Source organism: Dendronephthya gigantea, unplaced genomic scaffold (assembly GCF_004324835.1).
Source record: "Dendronephthya gigantea isolate DGI-Jeju-01 unplaced genomic scaffold, DenGig_1.0 000198F, whole genome shotgun sequence".
Taxonomy (NCBI): Eukaryota; Metazoa; Cnidaria; class Anthozoa; order Malacalcyonacea; family Nephtheidae; genus Dendronephthya; species Dendronephthya gigantea.
Window position 1 is genome coordinate 301,578 of NW_021163208.1, and position 18,759 is coordinate 320,336.

The 18,759-nt window shown below is 32.5% G+C and overlaps 1 protein-coding gene across 1 annotated transcript; it reads right to left on the reverse strand.

Moving 5' to 3' along the window:
* Positions 1 to 7,444: 7,444 nt before the first annotated feature.
* On the reverse strand, positions 7,445 to 10,505 carry LOC114539299. The gene is made up of 10 exons (XM_028559925.1): positions 10,325 to 10,505; positions 10,189 to 10,248; positions 9,787 to 9,972; positions 9,453 to 9,652; positions 9,127 to 9,265; positions 8,954 to 9,076; positions 8,574 to 8,746; positions 8,122 to 8,186; positions 7,926 to 8,020; positions 7,445 to 7,595 (listed from the first exon to the last, which is right to left on the reverse strand). The coding sequence occupies exons 1-10, from the start codon at positions 10,503 to 10,505 to the stop codon at positions 7,480 to 7,482; spliced, it is 1,338 nt and encodes a 445-aa protein (XP_028415726.1). The 3' UTR covers positions 7,445 to 7,479.
* Positions 10,506 to 18,759: the final 8,254 nt, after the last annotated feature.

An 18,759-nucleotide genomic window follows, 5' to 3' on the forward strand; every position in this document is an offset into this window, starting at 1 on the left:
CATCATAATGTAAATTATGGTTGCCATGGCAACCATCATTTATCATGAATAATATGCTAAATATGATCAAGATCATCATATTCAAAATTATGGTTGCATTGGCAACCATCATTTATTATGAATGATATGCTAAATATGATCAAGATCATAATGAAAATTATGGTTGTTATTGCAACCATAACTTATCGTGAATAATATGCTAAATATGATCAAGATCATCATAATGAAAATTATGGTTGCCATAGCAACCGTCATTTATCATGAATAATATGCTAAGTGTGATCAAGATCATCATAATGATCATCATGGATGCAATTGCAACGACAATTTATAATGACTGATATGTTAATTTTGATCATTATTATCAAAATGATGATAATGGTTGCCATGGTAACCATCATTTATCATGAATAATATGCCAAATATTATCAAGATCATCATAATGAAAATTATGGTTGCCATGGTAACCATCATTTATCATGAATAATGAGCTAAATTATAAAGAACATCATAATGATCATCACGGTTACAATTGCAACCATTATTTATTATGATTAATATGTTTATTTCGATTATTATGATCATAATGATCATCATGGTTGCTATAGCAACCATCATTTATCATGAATAATATGCTAAATATGATCAAGATCATCATAATGAAAATTATGGTTGCCATGGTAACCATTATTTATTATGAATAATATGCCAAATATGATAAAGATCATAATGAAAATTATGGTTGTTATGGCAACCATAACTTATCATGAATAATATGCTAAATATGATCAAGATCATCATAATGATCATCATAATTGCAATTCCAACCATCGTTTATCATGAATAATATGCTAAATATGATCAAGATCATCATAATGAAAATTATGGTTGCCATGCTAACCATCATTTATCATGATGGGTATGTTAATCTTGATCATTATCATCAAAATGATGATAATGGTTGCCTTGGTAACCATCATTTATCCTGAATAATATGCTAAATATGATCAAGATCATCAAAATGAAAATTATGGTTGCCATAGTAACCATAATTTATCATGAATAATATGCTAAATATGAACAAGATCATCATAATGATCATCATGGTTGCAATTGCAACGATAATTTATTATGATTGATACGTAAATTTTGATCATTATCATCAAAATGATGATAATGGTTGCTATTGCAACCATCATTTATCATGAATAATATGCTAAATATGATCAAGATTATCATAATGAAAATTATGGTTGCCATGGTAACCATCATTTATCATGAATGATATGTTAATATGATGAAGATCATCATAATGAAAATTATGTTTGCAATGGTAACCATCATTTATCCTGAATAATATGCCAAATATTATCAAGATCATCATAATGAAAATTATGGTTGCCATGGTAACCATCATTTATCATGAATAATGAGCTAAATTATAAAGAACATCATAATGATCATCACGGTTACAATTGCAACCATTATTTATTATGATTAATATGTTTATTTCGATTATTATGATCATAATGATCATCATGGTTGCTATAGCAACCATCATTTATCATGAATAATATGCTAAATATGATCAAGATCATCATAATGAAAATTATGGTTGCCATGCTAACCATTATTTATTATGAATAATATGCTAAATATGATAAAGATCATAATGAAAATTATGGTTGTTATGGCAACCATAACTTATCATGAATAATATGCTAAATATGATCAAGATCATCATAATGATCATCATAGTTGCAATTCCAACCATCGTTTATCATGAATAATATGCTAAATATGATCAAGATCATCATAATGAAAATTATGGTTGCCATGCTAACCATCATTTATCATGATGGGTATGTTAATCTTGATCATTATCATCAAAATGATGATAATGGTTGCCTTGGTAACCATCATTTATCCTGAATAATATGCTAAATATGATCAAGATCATCAAAATGAAAATTATGGTTGCCATAGTAACCATAATTTATCATGAATAATATGCTAAATATGAACAAGATCATCATAATGATCATCATGGTTGCAATTGCAACGATAATTTATTATGATTGATACGTAAATTTTGATCATTATCATCAAAATGATGATAATGGTTGCTATTGCAACCATCATTTATCATGAATAATATGCTAAATATGATCAAGATTATCATAATGAAAATTATGGTTGCCATGGTAACCATCATTTATCATGAATGATATGTTAATATGATGAAGATCATCATAATGAAAATTATGTTTGCAATGGTAACCATCATTTATCATGAATAATATGCCAAATATTATCAAGATCATCATAATGAAAATTATGGTTGCCATGGTAACCATCATTTATCATGAATAATAAGCTGAATATGATCAAGATCATCATAATGAAAATTATGATTGCCATAGCAACCATAATTTATCATGAATAATATGCTAAATATGATTGAGATCATCGTAATGAAAATTATGGTTGCCATAGCAACCATCATTTATCATGAATAAATGATGTTTGTTATGGCAACTATGAAGATCATTATGATTATCTTGATCATAATTAGCATATTAATCATCGCAAATAATGGTTGCTATGGCAACCATGATGCTCATTATGGTGATTTTGATCATAACTAGCATAATAATTATCCTAAATGATGGTTGCCATGGCAGCTATGATGATCATTATGATGATCTTGATCATAATTAGCATATTAATCGTAATAAATTTTGGTTGCTATAGCAACTATGATGATCATTATGATGATCTTGATCATAATTAGCATATTAATCATAATAAATGATGGTTGCTATGGCAACAATGATGCTCATTATGATTATTTTTATCATAATTAGCATATTAGTCATAATAAATGATGGTTGCCATGGCAAATATGATGCTCATTATGATGATTTTGATCATAATTAGTACATTAATCATAAAAAATTATATTTACCATGGCAACCATGATGATCATTATGATAATATTGATTTGCTAGACTTGAAATTCAGTATGAGTGTTCATAAGGGATTGACAAAGCATACAACAGAATATTACAAACACAGTTCATTTCATTCAGGTAAAAAAATTTGAAGACTATTGTCTAAAATAGCCTTTATTGCCCAATATGAGGTGAAAGATTTTAAAAGCTAAATTCTTTAATATTGATTTCCTAGACTTGAAATTCAGTAAGAATGTTTAGAAGGGATTGGCAAAGGATACAACAGAATATTAGACCCGCAGTTCATTTCATTCAGGTCAAAAAATTTGAAGCAAATTGTCCAAAATAGCAATTTCTCCCTTATATGAGATGTCAGACATTGACAGCTAAATTCTTTAATTTCGATTTGCTGAACTTGAAATTCAGTAAGAATGTTGAGAAGGAATTGGCAAAGGATACAACAGAATATTAGACCAGCAGTTCATTTCAATCAGGTGAAAAAATTTGAAACCAATTTCAAAAATAGCAATTTTTCACTTATATGAGATGTCAGACATTGAAAGTTAAATTCTTTAATATTGATTTGCTAGACTTGAAATTCAGTATGAGTGTTCAGAAGGAATTGACAAAGCATACAACAGAATATTACAACAGCAGTTCATTTCATTCAGGTAAAAAAATTTGAAGACTATTGCCAAAAATAGCCTTTATCGCCCAATATGAGGTGAAAGATTTTAAAAGCTAAATTCATAATTTAATATTGATTTCCTAGACTTGAAATTCAGTAAGAATGTTCAAAAGGGATTGACAAAGCATACAACAGAATATTACAACAGCAGTTCATTTCATTCATGTAAAAAAATTTGAAGACTATTGTCTAAAATAGCCTTTATCGCCCAATATGAGGTGAAAGATTTTAAAAGCTAAATTCTTTAATATTGATTTCCTAGACTTGAAATTCAGTAAGAATGTTCAAAAGGGATTGACAAAGCATACAACAGAATATTAGACCAGAAGTTCATTTCATTCAGGTCAAAAAATTTGAAACCAATTGTCTAAAATAGCAATTTTTCCCTAATATGAGATGTCAGATTTTGAAAGCTAAATTCTTTAATATTGCTTTCCTAGACTTGAAATTCAGTAAGAATGTTCAAAAGGGATTGAAAAAGCATACAACAGAATATTACAACAGCAGTTCATTTCATTCAGGTAAAAAAATTTGAAGACTATTGTCTAAAATAGCCTTTATCGCCCAATATGAGGTGAAAGATTTTAAAAGCTAAATTCTTTAATATTGATTTCCTAGACTTGAAATTCAGTAAGAATGTTTAGAAGGGATTGGCAAAGGATACAACAGAATATTAGACCAGCAGTTCATTTCATTTAGGTCAAAAAATTTGAAGCCAATTGTCCAAAATAGCAATTTCTTCCTTATATGAGATGTCAAACATTGACAGCTAAATTCTTTAATTTCGATTTGCTGAACTTGAAATTCAGTAAGAATGTTCAGAAGGAATTGGCAAAGGACACAACAGAATATTAGACCAGCAGTTCATTTTATTCAGGTCAAAAAATTTGAAACTAATTGTCTAAAATAGCAATTTTTCCCTAATATGAGATGTCAGATTTTGAAAGTTAAATTCTTTAATATATTGATTTGCTAGACTTGAAATTCAGTATGAGTGTTCAGAAGGGATTGACAAAGCATACAACAGAATATTACAACAGCAGTTCATTTTATTCAGGTAAAAAAATTTGAAGACTATTGTCTAAAATAGCCTTTATCGTCCAATATGAGGTGAAAGATTTTAAAAGCTAAATTCTTTAATATTGATTTCCTAGACTTGAAATTCAGTAAGAATGTTTAGAAGGGATTGGCAAAGGATACAACAGAATACTAGACCAGCAGTTCATTTCATTCAGGTCAAAAAATTTGAAGCCAATTGTCCAAAATGGCAATTTCTCCCTTATATGAGATGTCAGACATTGACAGCTAAATTCTTTAATTTTGATTTGCTGAACTTGAAATTCAGTAAGAATGTTCAGAAAAGATTGGCAAAGGACAAAACAGAATATCAGACCAGCAGTTCACTTCATTCAGGTCAAAACATTTGAAACCAATTGTCCAAAATAGCAATTTCTCCCTTATATGACATGTCAGACATTGACAGCTAAATTCTTTAATTTCGATTTGCTGAACTTGAAATTCAGTAAGAATGTTGAGAAGGAATTGGCAAAGGATACAACAGAATATTAGACCAGCAGTTCATTTCATTTAGGTCAAAAAATTTGAAGCCAATTGTCCAAAATAGAAATTTCTCTTATATATGAGATGTCAGACATTGACAGCTAAATTCTTTAATTTTGATTTGCTGAACTTGAAATTAAGTAAGAATGTTCAGAAAAGATTGGCAAAGGACAAAACAGAATATCAGACCAGCAGTTCACTTCATTCAGGTCAAAACATTTGAAACCAATTGTCCAAAATAGCAATTTCTCCGTTATATGACATGTCAGACATTGACAGCTAAATTCTTTAATTTCGATTTGCTGAACTTGAAATTCAGTAAGAATGTTGAGAAAGAATTGGCAAAGGATACAACAGAATATTAGACCAGCAGTTCATTTCAATCAGGTCAAAAAATTTGAAACCAATTGTCCAAAATAGCAATTTTTCAGTTATATGAGATGTAAGACATTGAAAGTTAAATTCTTTAATATTGATTTGCTGAACTTGAAATTCAGTAAGAATGTTCAGAAGGAATTGGCAAAGGATACAACAGAATATTAGACCAGCAGTTCATTTCAATCAGGTCAAAAAATTTGAAACCAATTGTCCAAAATAGCAATTTTTCCCTTATATGAGATGTCAGATTTTGAAAGTTAAATTCTTTAATATTGATTTGCTAGACTTGAAATTCAGTATGAGTGTTCAGAAGGGATTGACAAAGCATACAACAGAATATTACAACAGCAGTTCATTTCATTCAGGTAAAAAAATTTGAAGACTATTGTCTAAAATAGCCTTTATCGCCCAATATGAGGTGAAAGATTTTAAAAGCTAAATTCTCTAATATTGATTTCCTAGACTTGAAATTCAGTAAGAATGTTCAAAAGAGATTGACAAAGCATACAACAGAATATTACAACAGCAGTTCATTTCATTCATGTAAAAAAATTTGAAGACTATTGTCTAAAATAGCCTTTATCGCCCAATATGAGGTGAAAGATTTTAAAAGCTAAATTCTTTAATATTGATTTCCTAGACTTGAAATTCAGTAAGAATGTTCAAAAGGGATTGACAAAGCATACAACAGAATATTACAACAGCAGTTCATTTCATTCAGGTAAAAAAATTTGAAGACTATTGTCTAAAATAGGCTTTATCGCCCAATATGAGGTGAAAGATTTTAAAAGCTAAATTCTTTAATATTGATTTCCTAGACTTGAAATTCAGTAAGAATGTTTAGAAGGGATTGGCAAAGGATACAACAGAATATTAGACCAGCAGTTCATTTCATTCAGGTCAAAAAATTTGAAGCAAATTGTCTAAAATAGAAATTTCTCCCTTATATGAGATGTCAGACATTGACAGCTAAATTCTTTAATTTCGATTTGCTGAACTTGAAATTAAGTAAAAATGTTCAGAAAAGATTGGCAAAGGACAAAACAGAATATCAGACCAGCAGTTCACTTCATTCAGGTCAAAACATTTGAAACCAATTGTCCAAAATAGCAATTTTTCCCTTATATGAGATGTCAGACATTGAAAGTTAAATTCTTTAATATTTATTTGCTGAACTTGAAATTCAGTAAGAATGTTCAGAAAGAATTGGCAAAGGATACAACAGAATATTAGACCAGCAGTTCATTTCAATCAGGTCAAAAAATTTGAAACCAATTGTCCAAAATAGCAATTTTTCCCTTATATGAGATGTCAGATTTTGAAAGTTAAATTCTTTAATATTGATTTGCTAGACTTGAAATTCAGTATGAGTGTTTAGAAGGGATTGACAAAGCATACAACAGAATATTACAACAGCAGTTCATTTCATTCAGGTAAAAAAATTTGAAGACTACCCAGCGGGCAAAGTTACGTCGATTCAACATTGATTCAACGTCGATCCTCGACGTCGATCTGACGTCGAAATAAGGTTGAAAACGCAAATTGGATCAACGTCGTTTTACGACGTCGAAACGACGTCGCAAAACGACGTCGGAAAAAGACGTCATTTCAACGTTGAAACTACCAAAATTATCAAAGTTAAAATCACCGTCAATATTTACGACGCGTCCATATAGCTCTGCAGGCTGAGTGGAAACCAGCCTTGAAACATAAGACAGCAGAAAAAGCATCATATTTCGGTAATAAAATTGCTACTTTATTTCATTTTAATATAATAGAATAATGCGTATTACAAAATAATCCAATATACAATAAAAAACAGACATATAAATACTTAAAAAACTATATAATAATTGTTATCGCCAAGTAAATTTTATTTAAGTGTTTTGTTTTCAAAATTTAAGCGGTGTCTTTTCGTCCACCTCCTCCTTGCCTATCTGGCGCGTATTTCAGCAGTTGCTGTACAGCTTGCTTCACCTCCGCTTCTGACGTTTTTTGATTTTTAACCACACATTCTAAGAATAATACGTAGCACAATATTAACGATAAAGTTTCATTATTTGGCAAGCAACATGAAGTTATGCGATATGTTTAAGTAGCGATCGTGCGGGCAAAACAAGTAAAAAACAAACACAAAATCATCCAAAACTCTTCTTTAGAGAAATAATAAAAATAATTCATGTCATGTTAATTTCTTTTGATAAGCAAGCAAATCAGTAATCACTAATTATTAATATGAAATGAAGTAGATACAACAAAACAGCAAACGTTTACTTGAAAAATTCTTACGAATGCGGTATATATATTGCAGAAACATACACCACAAAGAGAACAGTTTCACATACCTACAACAGCTTGAAATACTTTGGTAGACCCAAACGCATATTTCGAACCCTTTCCCTTCATGTTCATTGATGCCATAACTTCATTATTCATCAATCTAAAAAATATTGAAAATGTTGAGAACAGAGACTTTCAATCTACATTATACTAGTTAGCAGTGTAGCACACTCTGGGTAGTCATACTTCTATGGTTAATACCTGTGCATTACATTGCGGACATTCTCTCTGACGTTCAGTCCTCCGATATCAATGATTCGTGATAACTGAAAAACAATGGTCAATTGGTCAGGCATGTCATGGCTAAGGCAGACCATGTGTAACATGGCATGTACATAGAGCCAAAAACTAAACATGTCGAATTGATAACGATTTATTAAAACGCATGACTAATTAGAGAAATAGTATTAATTTTTGGACTCATTTTTACAGTAAGCAGAAGTCGAGTTCTGGCATAGTAAATTTAATACAAATCTTCAATAAGAGAAGTATATTAGGACTATATAAACGACCACAAGAATGGAGGATTGTCAAAGACAAAGATATTTTTCCGTAATTATTGATAAGCTCTTCCATCATTGTTGTCAGTTTTATATTTAGTTAACTACATTGACCAGTCAACAGTTCATACACAGGTTTTAGATTATTCTTACCAATACATCTCTGGTGTCTTTATCAGCAAGGCTGCTTTCTAATGCGATCAGTTCCTCCAAGCTCGTTGCCTGATCGATATGAACTGCAGAATTGGCAGGAGAACATCTTTTTCCCACTTGGGCAACCGAGTTACGAATTTCGGTTAATAGCTGCAAAACTCTCCTTTGAAATTCTGTGTTGAAAAAACAATGCAACAAAACTCAACAACAATGCAACAAAACTCAAACGATTTTCACAGGTGAAGACATGTTCTAGCAGTTTCTAATTTAAATCTCTTCAATGCCCAAAAATGGGGATTATAGTCCATGGAATAGCTATACACGTTTGGCAACTTGGCAAGAGGACTAGGGTGATCATATTTTACAGCATGTGTACTTACTTGCTTCTGATATGGGGAATCCACTGTTACTCCTAGCAACGGTGTTTTCAATACCAAAACTTCGCTCATGCTGTTTTTCTGGGATAGTATTTTCAGCGAAACTTTCCCTTCTTACCCCTGGTGCTGACAGAGAAGGTCTGGACCTTGATCTGGATCTCGTTCTGGATCTTGACCTTGTCGTCGATCGTGATCTCGTTCTGTCATTTCTTTCTGATCGGGAAGTCGATCTAGATCTTGTTTTTGATCGTGATCTAGACTTGGTTTTTGATCGTGATCTTCTTGTTGCATCAGGGAATATTGATGCCAGAATATCTGAAAAGCACAGGAAACAAGCTTTTTAGCAGGCTGCGTAAGAGGCGTTTTGTCCGGGAATAAGGCTTAAGAATAGTGCTCTAAACTTTAAGACGAAAATATTGATTGTCACGTAAATAAATACCAAGAGCAAACGAAGTAAGTTTTAATGCCTCGGCATACAATCATGACATCATTACTGCTTTACCTGCAGCTCCCGAAAGTAATGGTCCATCGTTGGATCTAAGGTATTCTGGGGTCTTTTTCTTTCCAGATAAACTTTGTTCCTCTGACTGAGAAGGTTTGGACCTCGTCCTTGATCTTGTTTTCGATCTCGAACGCATTCTGGGTCTTGACTTTCTTTTGCAGTTCGATGCAGAATGTGTTTGGATGATGATGAAGAGAAGTCTAAAATTAGTAGAAACAAAGTAGTAGAAATAAGATTTTAAAAGAAAATTTGGTTCTAAAATCAGTAGTATATTAAATGAAGATCTCTAGAGTATCTATTTTTTACAAAAAGTTAAATGCCATGATTAGCTTACGTTTGTTCATTGTGACAAGCTCATTGTGTTGTTTGTTCCGTGGTCTGTTACTGCTATTCGGTTTTTCTCGAAGAGGGCTTCTCGATCTTGACAGTGGTGTTCTTGGAATCATCGACGTGAAATGGATGCTCGAATCGTTCGTTGCTGAAATAAATTTCTTTGGTGGAGGTGGGAAATCTGAAATAGCTGACAAGTAAATAAGCCTCATTAGTATAAGTACAAAGGTGATTATTGAAAGCGATAATCACCTCGCCTTCGGCAAATTATTGTTACTAAAACTAGTAAAAGTTTCATACAAGTGCAACACTACATTATTACGCATACTGTAGAGCGAAAAAAATAGAATATAATAATTAAGGACAAAGTATACTCGATGGATTAGATTTTGACTCTGATACATACAGTTAGCATTTCCACCGTCACTATCAGAATTATTGTCTGACGAATACACGATTTGTTTTCCTGCAAAATACAAGAAAGAATAAGTACGCCAAATACAAAAATACTTTGTACAAAGATGTATGTTGTAATTGCTAACCTTTTCGACTCTTTTTCCTTAGAATTAAATTCTCTTTCCTACATACTTCATGATCCTCATCACCATCACTTACTTCGGCAGTGGTCGTAAAATCGTACCTTTCACAAACTTGTTTTTCATCTGGTTTACAAAAATACAAATTAAATAGAGAACAACTGGAAATACGTGCCTTGAAATGCATATATGCATGACTCTGTTGCTGCAACGTTATTTGTTTGGTTATTTATATACCGCCCACTTGTTTCTTTTTTCATGAAGTAATATCCACATTATCGTCATTAGGAATGGAAATTTTAGGAAAATAGTTTATATCAATAATAAAATTACTGACCTGCGGTACATTTATTTTAATAAGTGGAAAGGTTTCCAGTCTGCACACGGTGTTTGTCTTTCAGCATGAGGTTTAATTACATTCAATCCAGATGGCCATCTTACATTGTTGTTCTGAATCCACACATCTGGAACAACGCCTTCGTGTTGCTTTTTTCCCTCCTGCCAAACAGCTCTTACCCACATTCTTAAAAGAGAAAAAAAAAAAGTATATCGACCTACTGACTTTTGATTATAGAGACAGACTATTCTGTGTACATGTGCAGTATATGACAAGCTTTAACAGAAAAGAAATGTTTTGACCCGTAAATTGGGAGTCTTTTATCATAAAGCTATACCAACATGAACACCTACTTTACATTATAGTTCTGTGGGATCCTAAACCTTAAGGTTTTTTGATATAACAGTATTAAGTCAAACGCAATGTACTTTTTCATCAAAAATAAAAATTTTGCAGTAAGGCCAAGCTGGGGAATCCACTTATATGGCAATTACATAATCACGTGATATGTTATAATTACACGTCTACTGCATTAATTTACCTGGAGTAGGGTTAGGACTATCGGTATCTTTCAACCTCGTGATGCATTGGGAAAATGACAAATCCTGACCGGTATGGAAGGCAAACAGCTTTTTGTAGAATTTCGCATTTTCAACAAGGCGTCTTTTTCCTTTTCGTGACGAGTTATCAATATACACTATGTTAAATAGTTTCGAATCAGCTGGGATATGGAAGAAGCTCTGAGTCGATCGTTCTGATACTACCTCACAGACAAATCTTTCACCCTGATCTCCGCAGTCAACAACAAAAACATAAGTGTTGTCCTTCAGCATAAAACAGCTATCCTTCAATTTGGTAGAGATATGAGTGTAGCGCCAATCACATTGGTGTTTTTGCACAGAGTGCTTCAGTTCTGCTAGTCTTTTAACAACCTGGGCAATAGGATTTTGGGGACTTCGAACAAGTCGCTTCAACTGTTGCATAAAGTTCTCGAAGGGAAAGCATGATATTTCATTTAATGAAGAATGGAAATAGTCAACATCATCAGGCAAATGCAGAAGGTTGTGTACATTGTACACCACAAAGGTATCACCATACAGAGATTTGCAGTTACTCACAAAATTAGTTATTAACTCTCTTGCATACTGCAGATACGAGGTTCGCTTGGCAGTATTCATGTCAAGCATTATGGAAATAGCAATAGACAGAGAAAGAAAGTGCTGGTATAGTCTATCTGGTAAAATGCCTCTTAACACAACAGGCCCAGTATAAAGAAGAAACTGGCGAAACTCAGTAGCTTTCCAGCGATCAAGTTCAACCAACGACCTTGGTTGTCTTGCAAATTCACTTGGCATGTTTCCATGTAACAACATCAAGCTCTCGGATATTTGCAGTATATGTCTGGAAGACAGCTTGCAAATTTTTGGCCCATTTTTAAGGAAAGTGAGCAAGCCCGAGTAACACCTAAACATACAAGGTGCATATAGTCAAGTGGAAACTGCTTAATGCATGAAACACCATGTGAAGCTAGGGAGGAAGCACTTTTTTGGTGGTGATGATAACTAAAATTCGAAAATTCAACATCAGTCCTTGGTGCAAAAACATCATCATCATTAAACACAACTCTGCCATTCCATGACCCCTTAATTTTACACCGCTCACAAGAGAAGTAGCCCGTGTGACCAACTATACCTTTTAAAAAACACCTTGCAGGAGCATCACAACAAAAAACCTCAGATTAAAGGCAAGTTGCCTTCCTTCAAAATTTACACCATGAATTTTTAACTTATCAAGCTCTTCGATTAAATCATCAAGATAATCATCCACAGAACTTGGTTTAGAATTACCATAAAAGAGTGCAATAATAAAGACTTCAACCTTATTGAAATAACCTAAAATAGGCCAGAACTGGGAAGTGGAAGATTTAAACAATGGCAGCCCATCCACATTGATCATCAAATCAACATTGGTGTGCTTTTCTATTAAAGATGCATTTTTCGAAAGAATATCAGTTATGCCAGCTTCAATCCCCAGGTATACATATTGCCCGCCACACTTAGATAAAGTAATTACTTCACGAGGGGTTTGCAAAAGGGTGCGACTGTCTTTCGGAAGGCAAAGTCCCTGCCCTCGAAGAATTTGAAGTAGCTCATTTACAGCAGTACGTTGGCATTTGTTTTTTGTTGCCCAGGTTGCAAGCTTCCCTCTCAATGTTTCTGATGGGAGTGATGGATCATTAGTATTTGGGAGTGAAGGATCATTAGGAGGTAAATTTCCTTCATGCTCATTTTCTGAAAAATCGGTATCAGAGTTTGATTCAGAGCTATATATCAGTTCAGGATTATCTGTATCACTATAATTTGATGACTCATCACTACAACTGTTTTGCAAAAGATCATTTGTATGACTTAAAGATTCAGGATTGTCTTCATTGTCAGACGCTGCAAGAGCAATTGCTTCAGCAGAGAACTTTCTGTAACTACGCCAATAAGCCATATCATAGATTCAAGGTCCTACAATATTCAAAATGGTTGTTTCTATTGTAGAACATACTCCCATTATGTTACATATACTTACACAGTATCTAAAATATACAGGGGAAGCATGCCTATAATACCCTTCCACTGTTCAATGGTTAATTCCTGCTGGGCAAGGATAGTACAAAAATGGGGATCTTGAGAAAACCCATTACTACACCAATTTCACATAAACTACAGGCCTGATGCACTCTCAGAGAAGACTATGGAAAAATTGAATTATAAATTAAACAGAAAATATCTCTCATTGATATGTGACTCGACATTATTTGTCCCAATATATCCAAGGACAATTTCTTATACACACGTATGAAACAACAGTTTACCACTGCTGTAGATAAGGGCAAGCAGTTTTAGCAGTTTAGCTTATGGCACAAAGGGTAGGATATAATACTAAGTCACTGCCAAATGTCGTATTTCATACAATAAATTTCAGGTGTGTTATTTGTTTACACACAATAAGTTTATACGAAATAACCATAAAAAACACTTAGCATCAAGAAATACTAAGAAGTAACACATTAAATGAAAGGATTCCTAAGATATGGGACGGATTGCAATTTGCGAAGCAAGTGTTGCCGGTAAGCTTTCAATGGATGCCGTTGTCCGCCAACAGTATTTAAATAAGGATATGAAATTATGAATAAGGAAATTTATCCAAGATCACCTTTATTATTTATTAAAACTACAGGTATTCCCGCGCGACCAGTATGGCCTTATAAGATATTTCTTGCGCTATTTTTATTATTTTCTTGGATCGAACAAAACACTATAAACAATAATGACACCAACCTGTTTGTTTGATAATCCAATGATCCAATTCAATTACCACGACACCAATTCAACTACCACGACACCAATTCAATTATCCCCCGAACAAATCAATAAAATATAAACCCTCAGGCCCAAATCACTTATTAAAAAGCACTTGAAAATTGAAATTTGTAAACACTAAACACGCCGCAACACAAAACGCTTTGATTGAAATTGTTTGTGCCGCTTCCGACTCGCGCCAGGCTTACGCGTGGCCGTGCACCATATAAGGTATTAGATACCAAATAAGTAGATAAAGGGATATTTCTGCTTTGCATAATCTATAAGCCTTTAAGCCTATAAGTTATAAGGGCACCTCAGCGGCTCAGCCTATATATTGCCTTATATTATTCTCAAATAGAAGGGTTTATTTCAGGACAAAAATATTCAGTCGATTAATAATTGTTCATAAATATACTGCTGAACTGTTGGGTAAATCGGAATAATTGATGACAGGACCGGTCCTATAAAAGTCTTAATCACTTTTCAATCGCTATTTTGTATAATGAAATAATGACTAACTCTCAAATACTCTTAACTTTAATCACTTATTTATACAACCACCCCCGAAAATTTTGTCGTCAGGTATCAACATTCGTTCAACCTAGAAACAACGTTGATCAGCGACGTTGATTCAACGTCTTGAAAACAACGTCGAAACAACGTTGATTTTTGGTTGATCGACGTCGCGACCTTAATTCAACCAAAATTCGACGTCGAAACAACGTTGTGTGCCCGCTGGGTATTGTCTAAAATAGCCTTTATTGCCCAATATGAGGTGAAAGATTTTAAAAGCTAAATTCTTTAATATTGATTTCCTAGACTTGAAATTCAGTAAGAATGTTTAGAAGGGATTGGCAAAGGATACAACAGAATATTAGACCAGCAGTTCATTTCATTCAGGTCAAAAAATTTGAAGCCAATTGTCCAAATTAGCAATTTCTCCCTTATATGAGATGTCAGACATTGACAGCTAAATTCATTAATTTCGATTTGCTGAACTTGAAATTCAGTAAGAATGTTGAGAAAGAATTGGCAAAGGATACAACAGAATATTAGACAAGCAGTTCATTTTAATCAGGTCAAAAAATTTGAAACCAATCGTCCAAAATAGCAATTTTTCCCTTATATGAGATGTCAGACATTGAAAGTTAAATTCTTTAATATTGATTTGCTGAACTTGAAATTCAGTAAGAATGTTCAGAAGGAATTGGCAAAGGATACAACAGAATATTAGACCAGCAGTTCATTTCAATCAGGTCAAAAAAATTGAAACTAATTGTCCAAAATAGCAATTTTTCCCTTATATGAGATGTCAGATTTTGAAAGTTAAATTCTTTAATATTGATTTGCTAGACTTGAAATTCAGTATGAGTGTTCCGAAGGGATTGACAAAGCATACAACAAAATATTACAGCAGCAGTTCATTTCATTCAGGTAAAAAAATTTGAAGACTATTGTCTAAAATAGCCTTTATCGCCCAATATGAGGTGAAAGATTTTAAAAGCTAAATTCTTTAATATTGATTTCCTAGACTTGAAATTCAGTAAGAATGTTTAGAAGGGATTGGCAAAGGATACAACAGAATATTAGACCAGCAGTTCATTTCATTCAGGTCAAAAAATTTGAAGCTAATTGTCCAAATTAGCAATTTCTCCCTTATATGAGATGTCAGACATTGACAGCTAAATTCTTTAATTTCAATTTGCTGAACTTGAAATTCAGTAAGAATGTTCAGAAGGGATTGGCAAAGGACAAAACAGAATATCAGACCAGCAGTTCACTTCATTCAGGTCAAAACATTTGAAACCAATTGTCCAAAATAGCAATTTTTCCCTTATATGAGATGTCAGACATTGAAAGTTAAATTCTTTAATATTGATTTGCTGAACTTGAAATTCAGTAAGAATGTTCAGAAGGAATTGACAAAGGATACAACAGAATATTAGACCAGCAGTTCATTTTAATCAGGTCAAAAAATTTGAAACCAATTGTCCAAAATAGCAATTTTTCCCTTATATGAGATGTCAGATTTTGAAAGTTAAATTCTTTATAATTGATTTGCTAGACTTGAAATTCAGTATGAGTGTTCAGAAGGGATTGACAAAGCATACAACAGAATATTACAACAGCAGTTCATTTCATTCAGGTAAAAAAATTTGAAGACTATTGTCTAAAATAGCCTTTATCGCCCAATATGAGGTGAAAGATTTTAAAAGCTAAATTCTTTAATATTGATTTCCTAGACTTGAAATTCAGTAAGAATGTTCAGAAGGGTTTGGCAAAGATACAACAGAATATTAGACCAGCAGTTCATTTCATTCAGGTCAAAAAATTGAAGTCAATTGTCCAAAATAGCAATTTCTCCCTTATATGAGATGTCAGACATTGACAGCTAAATTCTTTAATTTCGATTTGCTGAACTTGAAATTCAGTAAGAATGTTCAGAAGGAATTGGCAAAGGACACAACAGAATATTAGACCAGCAGTTCATTTCAATCAGGTCAAAAAATTTGAAACCAATTGTCCAAACTAGCAAATTTTCCCTTATATGAGATGTCAGACATTGAAAGTTAAATTCTTTAATATTGATTTGCTGAACTTGAAATTCAGTAAGAATGTTCAGAAGGAATTGGCAAAGGATACAACAGAATATTAGACCAGCAGTTCATTTCAATCAGGTCAAAACATTTGAAACCAATTGTCCAAAATAGCAATTTTTCCCTTATATGAGATGTCAGATTTTTAAAGTTAAATTCTTTAATATTGATTTGCTAGACTTGAAATTCAGTATGAGTGTTCAGAAGGGATTGACAAAGCATACAACAGAATATTACAACAGCAGTTCATTTCATTCAGGTAAAAAAATTTGAAGACTATTGTCTAAAATAGCCTTTATCGCCCAATATGAGGTGAAAGATTTTAAAAGCTAAATTCTTTAATATTGAATTCCTAGACTTGAAATTCAGTAAGAATGTTTAGAAGGGATTGGCAAAGGATACAACAGAATATTAGACCAGCAGTTCATTTCATTCAGGTCAAAAAAGTTGAAGTCAATTGTCCAAAATAGCAATTTCTCCCTTATATGAGATGTCAGACATTGACAGCTAAATTCTTTAATTTCGATTTGCTGAACTTGAAATTCAGTAAGAATGTTCAGAAGGGATTGGCAAAGGACAAAACAGAATATCAGACCAGCAGTTCACTTCATTCAGGTCAAAACATTTGAAACCAATTGTCCAAAATAGCAATTTTTCCCTTATATGAGATGTCAGACATTGAAAGTTAAATTCTTTAATATTGATTTGCTGAACTTGAAATTCAGTAAGAATGTTCAGAAGGAATTGGCAAAGGATACAACAGAATATTAGACCAGCAGTTCATTTCAATCAGGTCAAAAAATTTGAAACCAATTGTCCAAAATAGCAATTTTTCCCTTATATGAGATGTCAGATTTTGAAAGTTCAATTCTTTATAATTGATTTGCTAGACTTGAAATTCAGTATGAGTGTTCAGAAGGGATTGACAAAGCATACAACAGAATATTACAACAGCAGTTCATTTCATTCAGGTAAAAAAATTTGAAGACTATTGTGTAAAATAGCCTTTATCGCCCAATATGAGGTGAAAGATTTTAAAAGCTAAATTCTTTAATATTGATTTCCTAGACTTGAAATTCAGTAAGAATGTTCAGAAGGGATTGGCAAAGATACAACAGAATATTAGACCAGCAGTTCATTTCATTCAGGTCAAAAAATTTGAAACCAATTGTCCAAACTAGCAATTTTTCCCTTATATGAGATGTCAGACATTGAAAGTTAAATTCTTTAATATTGTTGCTGAACTTGAAATTCAGTAAGAATGTTCAGAAGGAATTGGCAAAGGATACAACAGAATATTAGACCAGCAGTTCATTTCAATCAGGTCAAAACATTTGAAACCAATTGTCCAAAATAGCAATTTTTCCCTTATATGAGATGTCAGATTTTTAAAGTTAAATTCTTTAATATTGATTTGCTAGACTTGAAATTCAGTAATGAAGTGTTCAGAAGGGATTGACAAAGCATACAACAGAATATTACAACAGCAGTTCATTTCATTCAGGTAAAAAAATTTGAAGACTATTGTCAAAATAGCCTTTTTCGCCCATATGAGTGAAGATTTTAAAAGTTAAATTCTTTAATATTGATTCCTAGACTTGAAATTCAGTAAGAATGTTTAGAAGGGATTGGCAAAGGATACAACAGAATATTAGACCAGCAGTTCATTTCATTCAGGTCAAAAAATTTGAAGCAAATTGTCCAAAATAGCAATTTCTCCCTTATATGAGATGTCAGACATTGAAAGCTAAATTCTTTAATTTCGATTTGCTGAACTTGAAATTCAGTAAGAATGTTCAGAAGGGATTGGCAAAGGACAAAACAGAATATCAGACCAGCAGTTCATTTCATTCAGGTCAAAAAATTTGAAACCAATTGTCCAAAATAGCAATTTTTCCCTTATATGAGATGTCAGACATTGAAAAGTTAAATTCTTTAATATTGATTTGCTGAACTTGAAATTCAGTAAGAATGTTCAGAAGGAATTGGCAAAGGATACAACAGAATATTAGACCAGCAGTTCATTTCATTCAGGTCAAAAAATTTGAAACCAATTGTCCAAAATAGCAATTTTCCCTTATATGAGATGTCAGATTTTGAAAGTTAAATTCTTTAATATTGATTTGCTAGACTTGAAATTCAGTATGAGTGTTC

Excerpts from the sequence above, each read along its gene's own strand:
- LOC114539299 (XM_028559925.1), bottom strand. The coding sequence starts at position 10,505 with ATGCATTTCAAGGCACGTATTTCCAGTTGTTCTCTATTTAATTTGTAT. Across the intron at positions 8,747-8,953 it reads ATTCCCCATATCAGAAGCAA|AATTTCAAAGGAGAGTTTTG; the intron begins GTAAGTACACAT and ends TTTTCAACACAG. Across the intron at positions 8,187-8,573 it reads AAGACACCAGAGATGTATTG|TTATCACGAATCATTGATAT; the intron begins GTAAGAATAATC and ends ATTGTTTTTCAG.